This window comes from Penicillium malachiteum, assembly GCF_028827825.1.
Source record: "Penicillium malachiteum strain IBT 17515 chromosome Unknown utg000001l:1.0-8184562.0:1.0-8186909.0, whole genome shotgun sequence".
In the NCBI taxonomy this organism is placed as follows: domain Eukaryota; kingdom Fungi; phylum Ascomycota; class Eurotiomycetes; order Eurotiales; family Aspergillaceae; genus Penicillium; species Penicillium malachiteum.
This window is the reverse complement of record NW_026643094.1, coordinates 1,767,026-1,781,073: the sequence shown is the minus strand read 5'-3', so window position 1 is coordinate 1,781,073 and position 14,048 is coordinate 1,767,026. Positions and strand designations below refer to the sequence as shown.

Sequence of the window (14,048 nt, the reverse complement as noted above, 5' to 3'; positions counted from 1 at the left end):
TTAATTGCGAGCCTTCTTCAAGTTCGTTGTGATTAAATTCTGAATGACTATTGAAGGATTATTCATGTAGGAAGTCACGATCAGCTCCAATCACGTTTTCTCCATCTAAAAAATTTGAAAAATTTGCCAATTTGATATCGCAGGATCAGCCATTCTGAAGGTGCCGTTGATTGCTCAGGCCATGAATTGTCGAGTCGCTGACCGTTCCGATGCCACCTTTCACTGTAGTCGTCTTTCATCTCTCGCACCACCCGAGTTCTCCAAATATTATAAGTATCTCCCAGATTGCGAGAGATATTATTCAAGTTGGCCACGACGAGGAAATTCATGAAGCCCAGCACTACAGAAGTCACAATAAATGCCATTCTCGTATCGCTCATGTTGATGTTTGGAATTGCCCATAGTGCCGCGCAGAATGCGAGTGGGAGATAAAAGATGCTCACGTAAGTGAGAAGCTTCACGTTCTGGCCTAGTCGATTCGAGTTCCGACTCTCACTCAAAGCGCTGGCATTGATAATCCGTCTCGACGGGCCTTGACTGTCTCGACTATGTCATCCATTTCGTTTCTTATTCCGTCTAGGGCACTGCATGATTGTTCTATGTGCTTCACGAGTTCCGTCAACTCATTTGGCCATGAACTAGAGAATGGCTCGAGTCGCGCTTGGCGATAAAGATTCCATTGCTGAATGTTGTCCATGATGTGAGTTCGAAATTCTTGGATACAGGCAAGAATCCAAAAGTACTTCTTGGATGTGGATAGTTGATCGTCATCAAAAATTAGTTTGACATAACTTTCAGGATCCATGAAATCTTCCTCAAGAAGACCGGTGATATGGTCCAACAGTTGAGACCAACGATGCGGAAGAATCTTATATTCCTCGGCGATGACTGCAACCTCACCAACCCTGACTCTGTTGTACTCTAGAATACATTTCCATTTAAGGGAAACATCTTCCTCTCTTGTCATATGACACCACTTGGACGTGAGAGATGGACAGAGGACAAGCATTGTTCCCCATTCGGGGGATAAGTCTGGCCGACGAGCTTTCTCTACTGTTGAGTTCAGATCTTCAGTTGCAACGAGAATAGTAAATGCACTTCGCCGAAAAACAGGCGCTTCCGTACCCCGGGGCGAGGCTGGATTTATGTATAGATGGCCGGTCTTCCAAGTTTCTTCTTTCAATCTTTTCTCTTCCGCTTTATACCTGTAACCTGAATTCAAAGGCTCAGTCGGGTACATGCTCAAAATCTCATAGAAAGTGATATGGAAGGCCCTAGAAGCATCGAGATAAGGGTTGATACGATCTCCGCCCGTTCTTGGTGAGCAATTCAAATGAAGCTTGACGGCTTCGGTGACCGATTTATATGTGGTATCGCCCGCGCTACCCTGAACACTGCGAGACTGGTTGTCAGATGACGGGAAGGGATTAATACCAATGCAGGCCAATTTCTCATTAGTACCCGAAATACTAAGAGTCATACTATCGATAAAGTCCAGTATGTCCACCGGGGCTTCGGTTCCCTCCTGGAGTGTATCCAACAAGTCCCGGATGCGCCTCGGGACCTCATTTGCCCCCAGAAACTCGGATATATGCATCCAGTCCTGAATGCGGGCAGTGGCCCTCGGGACTTCAAACCCCTCCAGAGTTGTATTGGTCAAGTTAGTTCTCTCCAAGGTAGCGGAAAGTCCTTTATAGAATATTATTCTTCGCCATGCAGAAATGGGGGTTTTTTGTTGCTTCATATATGTATGATCCAATCCTGGATTGTCATACTCTGTGAAAGAGCTTTCTTTATCTCCCATCCGATAAGCTATCTGCCGGGGGCAGTCTGACATATGAGTCTTTACGTGATCCATAATCCGCAAATCACTCGATACAGCACCGTCTTTCTTGCGACGCATCATAGTAGACCGGGTCATGTCTAAAAGCTCTTCAAATACGAGTCTACGATGTCTTCGATTAAAAAGCTGAGAGCTTGAAGATAGCATCCTCATTTCGGCTTCGATTTTTTGCGTAAAATGCATCAAATCTGTCATCTCGTGAACCAACGAATTCGATTGTCCCGGGGGACTTGAGGAAATAAGGGCTCACATGAGTGACCATTCAAATTTGAGATTGGGTGGAGTCGATGAATATCTGCAAGTTCCTCCCCACAAGATGAAGAAGATCTAGGTTTTGAGTACGGGAGAAAAGATATTTCAGGTTCGCTGTTATCTGAACTTGAAGCCCGTGGACCTGCATCCCAGGATGGTGTCTGTGGATCTTTCATGGAATTTCCACTGAGCAGAATTGTACCACATCATCAGCTAGTATTCAGAGATATTGAAGCCCGCACATGTAAGCCTACCTTTGAGGACTAACTCGAGATTCCGGTTTTGATTCCGGTTCTTTAGTCTGTGGAGACTCAATGACTGGATGATCCATGTCTACTTGCAACTCAATTCTGCTTGCTTTCTCTGATTTAGGCGATGCTGAGTTTTTCTCGGAATTTGCCAGCTTAGAACAGCCCTGGGCGTCATGCGGTTCATTTTTGACTGGGAATGTCGGCTGGTCGTCTGCATCAAATGAAGAGCTCATATTTTCCTTATTTTCTTCTTTTTGGAAATATCAGTGATGATAGAAATTAGTCGGAAAACCCCCGAGATGAATGTGTTGAGGGGAGAGTGGAGTTCGCTAACGTGTTCATGCATGCCCAAATGATCACTACCTACTCATGCCTCCTGCCATTCTGAGTTAGCGCCATCACATACGTTGGCTGTGTTTGAAATGTGAACAGTCAAAATAAGAATTTTTAGGAAGAGACAGCTATGTTCGACTTCGACGACAGAGAGTAGTATCATTAGATATTGTAACAGATCTCGGGAGACTGCCTCAATGATTAACGATTTATGTCTTCATGCAGGCGGCAGATAGAAATTCTGGATCAGGAGAGACAAATATGTTTTCCATTAAACTACCTGCATTAAGTATCGTGTATTGCATTCTGTAATCAGTGCATCTCATCTCTCATAAAAGGGTCCTCTATCAGGAACCATAGTCATAATTCGAGTTCGATGCACCCCCGCCTCTAGAATACAACTTGAAAAGGTATGTATCCTCACACTGAAGGCTAGTGTTTTCGGAGCGGAGATTACTCTGGAATCTCGAGCACATAGCGACCAGCGATCTTGCCTTGCTCTACGATGCATTAGTAAAAGTTCATCATCAATCGTCCTTGATCGACTTACCCATCAGCTCAAACACCTTCGGCAGATCCTTGAGTGGAACCGTCTTGAATGGGGCTTTGATCAAGCCACGAGCAAAGAAATCAATAGCCTCGACTCCATCCTGGCGATTGCCCACGTAACTACCCTTGATGTTGATCATCTTGACAACGCTATCGAAGACTGGTGCTTTGAGGAAAGCATTGGCAGGCAGACCAATAGCGACAATAGCACCACGTGGACGAGCATATTCAACAGCCTGCTGGAAAGGCTTCTCAGAGACAGCAAGCAACAGAACTGCATGAGCACCCAGTCCTCCGGGAGTGGCAGCCTTCACATCCGCCACAAGATCCTTGGAAGTGGTGAAGTCAACGTAGGCCTAACACCATGTTAGTATTCAATGCAGAAAATGAGGAGAAATGGAAGGGGCCATGTTATGTACCTCGGCACCGAGCTCCTCGCACATTTCACGCTTCTCATCCCCACCATCAATAGCAAGAACACGCAGTCCCATCGCCTTCGCATATTGCAGAGCCAGTGAGCCGAGTCCACCTCCAGCTCCAACAATAGCAACCGTCTGACCAGGGCGCGCACCCGACTCCTTCAATCCCTTGTAGACCGTAATACCCGCACACAGGATCGGCGCAACTGCATCAAGAGCCACACCCTCAGGCAACTTGGTCACATGTGCCGCCTTTCCAATAGCATACTGCTGGAAAGTTCCATCCACCGTGTAGCCAGAAAGCTGGGCCTCGGCGCATAGAGGCTCATCAGATGTCTTGCAGAACTCACACGCGAGACAAGACCCATTCAGCCACTTGATGCCCGCCTTGTCGCCGATTTCGATACCGGCGGCGAGTTCACCCTTGGCGACTACAGTTCCAGCACCTTCGTGGCCACCTACCAGGGGTAGCTTGAGTGCAAGAGGCCAGTCACCTTTCATAGCGTGGAGGTCTGTGTGGCAGACGCCGGTGTATTTCACTTTGATGAGGACTTCATCGGGACCGGGCTTGGGAACGGGAATTTCTTTGTAGATTGGAGGACCGCCCTTTGTTTCGACGACCTGAGCCCACTGAGTTGTAGGAATTGAGGTCATTTTGATAATGTTTATTGATGTAGGTTGATGAGTGGTTGTAATTGGTTTGGTGTTGAATTTGGAGTGGTGGGCAAAATTGCGAGAGAAGGTAGAGAGTGGAAGAGAAAGAGAGAGAAGTGGTAGGCAGAAAGGTTTGGTGGAAAAATGGAGAAAGTGAGAGATGATGTTGGGATTTGTTGGCAATTTAAAGGACATAAGTGAGGTTGGGTCAATAGGTCGTACTATGCAAATAGATGTCATGGATCGTGTGGTGCCACCTCCGGGTTGATGGCAATTCCCGGTTTAAATCATCCCTCTATGACAATCTGGCTAAAAGGCTCGGATAATTCATCCTGTTGCATTCATCATGATTCTATTTTGAAACCTGATTTACCTAGATATCTGGTCATCGATGAAGCCCATAAAGGTCTAGTCCTGACCTCGTCTATACAATGGCATTAGATCCTTGTTAGCTATCTTCCCACGGATTGGTGAAATATTTCATATCGGCTTATTTACGAACCGATAGCCGGAGGATTTTCTGTCATTAGCACATATTCAGTACTTTTGGATGGCATTTGATATACACTGAACGCCGATTACCCCTCAACCCCGGAGACCATCCATCCTAATGACTGAATCTGAAACAAAAAGTCGAAGTGCCTGCCGGACGTTGCCCGAGCATTTAGAGATCCTTCATGACTGCATATGAGAATCTCACAGTGGGCATCAATCCTAGCGATGGATCAGGGACAGTTGATGTGGAGTGCCCAGGTGGAGGACGTCACCATTCGGATCTCCACATGGGGCAGTCATCCGTTCTCCGAAGATTGTGTGATGAGCACATATCTGGAGGGTATTTGAGCATTTGAAGCAGGAAATTGATACTTGAGGTTGACATTAAACACTTCTATCGTACAATATGAGCGATTTCTAGCTTTAAATCCCCATTTAATCCCCGGGTTATGGACCTTGGGGGAATCGCGATTCGCGGCCCAGTTCAGTCTCCACAGTGGATCATATGGCACCTGGATCTTCCACCTGCACTTTTAGTGAATTTGAGCCTTTTGTAGAAATGGATTATAAGCCGCTAAGAAGATGACTTCGATTTGGAACATTTAGGACTCTTTGAGTCGAGTTCAACTATCTAAAGGGTCACCTCCAGGACTAGGAATCCTGTACAGAGTAGTGACAGCTCTGTGGGGACCTCAGGCTCCCAAGTTGAATATCATCATAGTGATCGCTCCTAGATGCACATATTGCGCAGCAGATGAGTTACATAATGCGATTTTTGTAGTTTAAAGCTCAAAAGGCCCTTAATATATATATATATATTTTCAATTCCCGACTCGGAGGTTGAGACATGGCTCGTACGTAGAGCGCGGCTGGTCAGTTGACAGCCTGAGTGGGCGCGCTCGGGAGTTTGGCTCTGAAAAACATACTCTCCGCTCACACATGTGCATGTGCAGATTCCGAGTGGCAACATTTGAACATTTTAAATTGAAATTGCTTATGTAGGCACCTGGTCAACTGGTAGTAGGAATAAATTATATCCTTATGTATTATGCTGGCTATTTCACTGTTAGGTACAGATACCTGGGCATACTAAAGGGAGCCCAGGACTCCGAGTCGGAGGAGTACTAGTAGGTAGTAGTAATCAGTCACTTAGGTACCTACTGGTACTATCGTGCTACTGCCAGTGAGTATGTAACTTGAAATAGTATAGCTTGAAAATATTTAAATGTGAATACTAGGAGGGTGGACAAGAGCAGAGGAGTACTGTATACTAGTAAAAGAGCTTCCTAGCCAAGTATCCTTCCCGACTTCGCTGCTAAGGACTTAGTAGTATATAATAGCCCCCGGGGCCTGTAGGTGACTTCAGATGACGTGTCATAGCTAGAGAGGAAGGACACTTAGTAGCCCCAAGGGATTCTATTCCACGAGGATGTTCACCTTGTTGCCCAGAGTATTTAGCACGGACATCAGGCGTGCCTGGGTTTCCTCAAGTGTCATTGGCGAAGCTGTGATGTGCGGATCTCCCGTATCGGCCTTGAAATCAGCATCGGCAAGCCCTAGAATCTGACTGTGTACGCAGAAACATTTGAACGATGAAAGTGATCTGTCATCCCAGATATTTCTGCTTCTGCCTTCAAATCCGGTCTATTTCATGGAATCTCAGTTGTGGAGTAAATTCCTCGATAGATTTGGTGGAAATCGCCATTCTGGTGCAACGGGGTCAGGGTCGAAATATCTCACAACGAACTTTAAGGATGGAATTGTTCCGATCATAGATAATAAGATCTCATCACAAACAAGGAACTCAGATCTCTTCGTAGTCCAGAGCAGTGTGGTGGATGATCAGTTCATGGTGATCACGGTGATAGATCATGCACCTCCAGATTTGGTGACGGATGCCTTTCCGCCCCGTCCTGCATTAAAGTCAATGAATAGTAGAAATTGGATGAACCATAGAGATAAAGAGGCAAATAAATAGACTCGAAATAGGTTGTAAAAGAAAATCATGATAATAAGTTTTAGTAATATAGGGGTAGAAACATTCACTTAAGAACCCGGGAAGAGGGAAGAGGATCACGAAGCAGAGCGGGTAGATTAGCAGATCCCCCAACGCCATCGGAGAGACCAACATTCAATGAACAAGGGAAACGGACCAACTCGGACTAATCGGGCAAATCCTATTCCCTTTTCCATTCACTTTAGCTTCCTTCGCTCATCCCATCAACTTCATATATTTTTAAAAAAAGAAAAACACATCCTCTCTCTTCCACCTTTCATCACCTCCCTGCATCCTCGCCTAGCCCCAGCCGCGCATTCTCTGCTTGGGTTCTCCACGGACACAAAGATCCCTTCTGCACCTTCCACCACCTAAGCATTTCCATCCTCCCATCCGGTATTATCATCTCTTGTTCCATTTCATCCCCTTCCCGGGCTTCTCTATATCGCCCATAGTTCATTCTCTATATCAGGAACTGTTCACGCTGACGTCGCGTTCGTGCTAGAATCCCGGAGACGTTTCAACCCCCCCTTGACACCTATTCTAAGGGTGCCCCTCGCGCTCTTTAGCCTCTGTCATTTCCAATTCATCGCATTCTATCTTTTTCCAGACTGAATAGTACCCGCCGCGCTTGTCCGGCGCCGGGGACGCGGCCATCATGACCGGCGCTCCACCCTATAATGCCCAGTCGCCGACGCAGCAGCATCGCTACCCCGTCTACGATTCCCCGACCAAGAATCGTCCCTTCTATCCGAATGGAGAGCAACCCCCGCCTCAGCAGCAGCAATATTCGCAACATCCACCCCAGACACCACCGACATTTGCTCCATCATCCGTTACACGGAGCCCTCGCTTCTCGCACGCGTCGTCACCTATGCCCGCTACTCTGCCAGCACCCTTGAATGGGGCAGGACCCCCGTCTCATCCCGAATCGGCATCGCAATATCAGACCCATGGCCCGGGTGGTGCCTCGCAACTCCCCCTGCCTCGTCCCTTTTCGAGCTCCGTGCTTCCGGGAAACGGCACTTCGCCTTATGGTCCCTCGACACCGCACGGTCACCCTGCTGGTCTTCAAGATGCCCACTCGCAGTCTCCTACCCGTGAGCCAGAATCGCCATACCGGGCAAGGGGCAATGCGTCAGTTTATGAACCACCTGTGATGCGAGAGCCCCTCCCATCCGCTCAACGGGAGTCGGTACGTACCAAGAACATCTGATACTTGATTACCCTCCTTTTGGAATCTGATCTAACTTTTGTCTTTTCCCCTCGAATCTAGAAACCTGCCCGCGCTGCCGATCCTATGTCCTTTGCCAGTATCTTATCGGGACCTACAGAAGACAAACCCGCTCGCAAACCATCTCCTCCGCCCTCCCAACCTTCCACTTCTGCAATCAACTCGCATCCCATCTTCGATCAACGCCATCCTGATACTGGACCCGTTGCGGGAACTTTCTACCACAAAGGAAAAGAAAATCACCACTCAGAGAGCTTCAAAGAATCGCACGCCTCAAACGGCCTCAAGACAGAAACCGAACCAGTCATGATTACCCATGTGCCTCAGAAAAAGCTCTTCCCTCCAGGGGTTGATGCCGATCAGGTGAACCGAGCTCTTCTCGATATCGAAAATGCCGACAAGAGTGATGTAGAAGGACCTGGCTTTGAGGCGGAGTTCGAGCAATACAAGGAGAAGTCCATCAAGCGAGCCCAGGACGACGATAATCAAGAAAGCCGCCGACGCAAGCGCCGACGTCACGAGTTCCTGAATGAAATGAGCAAGTCACTTGAGAAGAACTACATCCTGGGTACCGACCGCTTCCGCGCCATTCACGAAGAGGAGGTCGTCACAGAAGTCCACCAGAAGGAAGTTCACGACGAGAAGGAACGGAAGAAGGATATGCAGCGAAAGCGTCGTCGAGAAAACACTGTGCGTCAGGAGATGCAGAAAAAGCTTGAAGCTGAACGCAAGGCAGACAACACACAGGATTCGGCGGAGAAGGCCAAGTTCCTTCGTGAGGCCGAGCGGGCTCAGAAGAAGATCCGCTCCACCAAGCGTGCCCTTGAGGGTGGCAGTGCTCAGGATGAACTCGGTGAGGTTACTCCGCTTGCACCGAACCTTGAAGGCGGCACTACCAGCTCGTTCCATATTGGTCGCTCATCTCCCTCGCGGCGTCGATCCGGGCGCGCAGGCCCCTCCAGCCGCCCGAAGAAATCCAAGGAGCAGAAACAGGCTGAGAAGGACGCAGCTGAGAAAGCTCACCTTGCCGGCCTGGATGATGAATATTACACGCCTCGCGATCTTCAAAGAGGTCTCAATTCCAAGGAGGGCACACCCAGTCTTCCATTGCAGTATGACAGCAAGGGCTACAACCAGATATACGAGCAAATTTGGCGGGACATTGCTCGTAAAGACATTCCCAAGGTTTATCGCATCAAGACTGTATCGTTGTCTACCCGCCAAGAGAATCTGCGTAAGACAGCTCAGCTGGCTAGCAAGCAGTCCCGCAAGTGGCAAGAACGCACCAACAAGAGCACCAAGGATACACAGGCTCGCGCCAAGCGCACTATGCGTGAGATGATGTCCTTCTGGAAACGCAACGAGCGTGAAGAGCGCGATCTCCGCCGTCTGGCAGAGAAGCAAGAGCTCGAGTCCGCCAAGAAGGCCGAGGCCGAGCGTGAAGCTAACCGTCAGAAGCGCAAGCTCAACTTCCTGATTTCGCAGACCGAGCTCTACTCTCACTTTATCGGGCGGAAGATCAAGACTGCGGAGGCCGAAGCTTCCGGAGATGGTACGGTTGCTGGTACGGATGAGACTGTGAAGCCTGGCAAGGCTGATGCTCACACTATTGATCTCCCTGGCAGCGTGGCTAATACGAACGCGAAAGTTACCAACTTCGAGGACCTGGACTTTGATGCTGAAGACGAGTCTGTCTTGCAACAGGCTGCTATGGCCAATGCCCAGAACGCTGTGCAGCAGGCTCAGGATCGTGCCCGTGCCTTCAACCAGGAGCAGAATGGCGACCAGATGGCTGCCTTCGATGAAGGAGAGATGAACTTCCAGAACCCTACGAGTTTGGGTGATATTGAAATCTCGCAGCCTACTCTGTTGACTGCTCAACTCAAGGAATACCAACTTAAGGGTCTCAACTGGTTGGTCAACTTGTACGAGCAAGGTATCAACGGTATCCTGGCAGACGAGATGGGTCTTGGAAAGACCATTCAGTCTATCTCTGTTATGGCTTATCTGGCAGAATTTCACAATATCTGGGGTCCATTCCTTGTTATTGCCCCTGCATCCACCCTCCACAACTGGCAGCAAGAAATTGCCAGGTTCGTGCCTGATTTGAAGGTGCTGCCTTACTGGGGTAATGCAAAGGACCGCAAAGTCCTTCGCAAGTTCTGGGATCGCAAGCACATCACCTACACCCGCGACTCGGAATTTCACGTTCTTGTTACATCTTATCAGTTGGTCGTTCTTGACGCCCAATATTTCCAGAAGGTCAAGTGGCAGTACATGATCCTGGATGAGGCTCAAGCGATCAAGTCTTCCCAGAGTTCTCGTTGGAAGAATCTGTTAGGCTTCAGCTGTCGAAACCGTCTCTTGCTGACTGGTACCCCCATTCAAAATAACATGCAAGAGCTGTGGGCTTTGCTGCATTTCATCATGCCCACGCTGTTCGATTCTCACGATGAGTTCAGCGAGTGGTTTTCGAAGGATATTGAATCACATGCGCAGAGTAATACGAAGCTCAATGAAGATCAGCTGCGACGTTTGCACATGATTCTGAAGCCCTTCATGCTTCGCCGTGTGAAGAAGAACGTGCAGCAAGAACTTGGAGATAAGATAGAGAAGGACCTCTTCTGTGATCTGACTTACCGCCAACGTGCACTGTACTCTAATCTCCGCAATCGTGTCAGCATTATCGATCTCATTGAGAAGGCAACCACCGGAGATGACTCCGATGGCACTACGTTGATGAACCTGGTTATGCAGTTCCGTAAAGTCTGCAACCACCCTGACTTGTTTGAACGTGCCGATACGAAGTCCCCCTTCTCTGCGGCTGCTTTTGCAGAGTGTGCCTCCTTTGTTCGCGAGGGATCGTTTGTGGATGTCCGTTATTCTACCCGAAACCACATTGAGTATGCGTTGCCGCGCTTATTGATGAGTTCCGAGGGCCGTGTTGACATGCCCGGTCCTGGAAACCCTCGTGCTGGATTCGAAAACAAGTACCTTTCACACTTGATGAATGTCTGGACTCCAGAGAACATTCAGAAGAGCTCGCGCGAGGATGGCGCATTCTCTTTCCTGCGCTTTGTGGATACTTGTGCTGGAGAAGCCAGTGAACTGGCTCAACTAGGCGTTTATGAACGCGCAGTTCGCATTCGTGGCCAGTCTAACCGACTTTCTTGTCTCAATGTGGTGTATGATGATGAGGAAAATTCCCCGTCCAACTCTGTTTTATCACACTCCATGCTCAATGTGGTCAGCCGCAATGATCGTCAAGCTGTTCATAAGGTCTTATTCGAAGGCCGCATGCGTGAACTGATGAATGTTTCTCGCACTGCTTTCGAAGACCAGGGACTCCATCTGATTGAGCCTTGTGCCACTCCAGCAGCCTCAGCACCACCAATCACTCTTTCTTGTTCTGGCCAAGAGGCCCGATTAGAGACCGAAAAGACTTTGTTCAATAAGTCCATTCGACAGGCTCTGTACAACATTTCAACCAAGCAAGTTGATGAACAGCTCCTTACAAAGCAGGTTGATCCCAATTCTTACGCCCTCTCTCCAACCCTGCCGCAGCCAACTTCCCTGAAGTCGCGCTATACCCATATCGAGGTTCCATCGATGCGTCGCTTCGTTACAGACTCCGGAAAGCTGGCGAAATTGGACTCATTGCTTCGAGAGCTCAAGGCGGGCGATCATCGCGTGCTGCTGTACTTCCAGATGACTCGTATGATCGACTTGATGGAAGAATACTTGACCTACCGAAACTACAAATACTGTCGACTTGATGGAAGCACGAAGCTGGAGGATCGTCGTGATACGGTCGCGGACTTCCAATCGAACCCCGAAATCTTTGTGTTCTTGCTGTCTACTCGTGCTGGTGGTCTGGGTATCAACTTGACTGCTGCCGATACTGTCATTTTCTACGACTCCGATTGGAACCCGACTATCGATTCGCAAGCCATGGATCGTGCGCATCGTCTGGGTCAAACCCGCCAGGTCACAGTCTACCGACTTATCACCCGCGGTACTATCGAAGAACGAATCCGTAAACGTGCACTACAAAAGGAAGAGGTGCAACGTGTTGTCATCACTGGTGGTGCTTCCGGTGGTGTTGACTTCAACACCCGCGCTCGCGATAACCGCACCAAAGACATCGCCATGTGGCTTGCCGATGACGATGAAGCCGAGCTCATTGAACAAAAGGAGAAGGAATTACTTGAGCGCGGTGAAACGGCGGCGGCACCTAAAGGTGGAAAGAAGGCTGCTGCCAAGCGGAAGCGCGATCTCACACTTGATGACATGTATCATGAAGGTAAGCCATACTTATCCTGTTGATGTCTTTTTTAGTCCATTTTCTAACCCCACTTTCTGTACAGGTGAAGGAAACTTCGACGATAACAGTGCTAAGCCATCTGGAGCCGCTACTCCCATGTCCGATCAAGTCGAAAATTCCTCGTCAGCCCCAGCCGCCAAACGCGGTCGTGGTCGTGGGCCTGGCAAGGGCACATCTAAACGTGCCAAAACCACGAACGAGCGCCTCCGTCTAATTGATGGAGATGGTGGCCTCAGCTAATCAAGTGGATTTGTTTCATTATTCTCCGCAAATGGACGATGGCGTTTCATGATCTCAACGGTGCTACTTTTCCAGTCCTTTTTATTCACTTTTCTACTGATTGACATTCAAGTTCCTCGGTACTTCTTTCTTTCATTTTTCATTTTATTTTCCTGCTTTGTATTATCATACAACTTGATAGTTTCCCATCCAGTACTCTATTTGTTTCGTCATGAGCCACAAGATCTAGGTGTTCTTTGGACCCGTTCGGCACCTTGGCATGATGTATGAATGAAAAGCTGGTGAAAAGATGTTTTCATAGACATTCAATGATGTTCCAAGTTATTCTCTCTCTTCATGTTTTACCAGTAGCCTATAGTAGATACTGTATAACCAGTTCATTACACAGTTAGTCCCCATCAAGGGGCAAGCATCTGCCAATCTATACGGAGTCCCGCCGCTGGAGAAGCCAAAGTCCGTCCAAACAAAGTCCGTCCAAGAAGGGGGTCGAAGGCGAAATGACTTTGCTGAACTTTGGCACGTTGAAGTCATCCTAGTCTTACTCGGATCCTTTGGGCGTAGTATACGGTGAAAATATCTTCTGAATCAGGGATCAAACGGAGTTGAGGAAGTGAGAGGGGGCGGGTGAGACGGGACAAGAGCACGAGATATCCCCAGATGCAGTTGTGGCTTGCTTGTAGATGGAAATTTCAGATGATGATTTGCTCTTGGCTCGCTTAGTTGGACTTTGAGCTGAAATACAGTTTGAGATGCTGACTGCCCAGTTGTAAGCTGCATGGATTGAGCAAGCCTCTTTTGAAGATGCATTTGTGCTAGATGGATTTGTCAGTGAAAATATTATAAATACCAACCTAGCGACTGCAAGAATTATTCTCCTCAACTTCATCTCGCTTTCATCTCAATCTCCACAGACCAACATTGATCACAATGCGATTCAACTTGAAGTCAATTGTTGCCTTAGCAGTCACGAGCGTCTTTGCCGGACAGTTCGCAGAGGCATGGTCGATCCAGTTTCAGGATACAAACCCCTCTACCGCGGAATATAGCGAAAAACTATCAAGCTTAAGCGACAATACTTGTTGTACGTTCAAACCTCCTTGAAGAATGAATAGAGCATCTGACTTACATTCTATAGATAATATGAATGATCTACCTACAGCAACTCCTTGGAATGATAGGGTGAATAATGCTTGGATTTGGGATGCTATTTGTGTCTTTTGGGCGTAAGTTTGATTCCTGCTCTACGCTTCCAAGGTTGTTTTAAGTGGAATCACTTATGATTGATACTCGAAATAGTGATACAGGTTGTTCTGGACATCACACAAAAACAGAAACGGGTGCTGCTGGAACTCATCTTGTTGCCTTCTCTGGAGTATGTGACTCTATTACAACCACGTGGATACACAGAATTTCTTCGTTTAAGTGTTGCTCAGGAACTACGTGGTGTGATGGAGGAAG

The 14,048-nt window shown here is 48.1% G+C and overlaps 3 protein-coding genes across 3 annotated transcripts; 1 reads left to right on the top strand and 2 right to left on the bottom strand.

The window, feature by feature from the left end:
* Positions 1 to 496: 496 nt before the first annotated feature.
* Positions 497 to 1,480, bottom strand: N7483_000663 (uncharacterized protein; the record flags this gene model as incomplete). The annotated part of the gene is made up of 1 exon (XM_057084101.1): positions 497 to 1,480. The coding sequence occupies one exon, from the start codon at positions 1,478 to 1,480 to the stop codon at positions 497 to 499; it is 984 nt and encodes a 327-aa protein (XP_056950250.1).
* A 1,652-nt stretch (positions 1,481 to 3,132) lies between these two features.
* N7483_000662 (zinc-dependent alcohol dehydrogenase) lies at positions 3,133 to 4,301 on the bottom strand (the record flags this gene model as incomplete). The annotated part of the gene is made up of 3 exons (XM_057084100.1): positions 3,133 to 3,179; positions 3,230 to 3,584; positions 3,648 to 4,301. The coding sequence occupies 3 exons, from the start codon at positions 4,299 to 4,301 to the stop codon at positions 3,133 to 3,135; spliced, it is 1,056 nt and encodes a 351-aa protein (XP_056950249.1).
* Positions 4,302 to 7,450: 3,149 nt separating this feature from the next.
* On the top strand, positions 7,451 to 12,590 carry ino80 (chromatin-remodeling ATPase INO80; the record flags this gene model as incomplete). Its single annotated transcript, XM_057084099.1, has 3 exons — positions 7,451 to 7,987; positions 8,069 to 12,329; positions 12,394 to 12,590. The coding sequence occupies 3 exons, from the start codon at positions 7,451 to 7,453 to the stop codon at positions 12,588 to 12,590; spliced, it is 4,995 nt and encodes a 1,664-aa protein (XP_056950248.1).
* Positions 12,591 to 14,048: the final 1,458 nt, after the last annotated feature.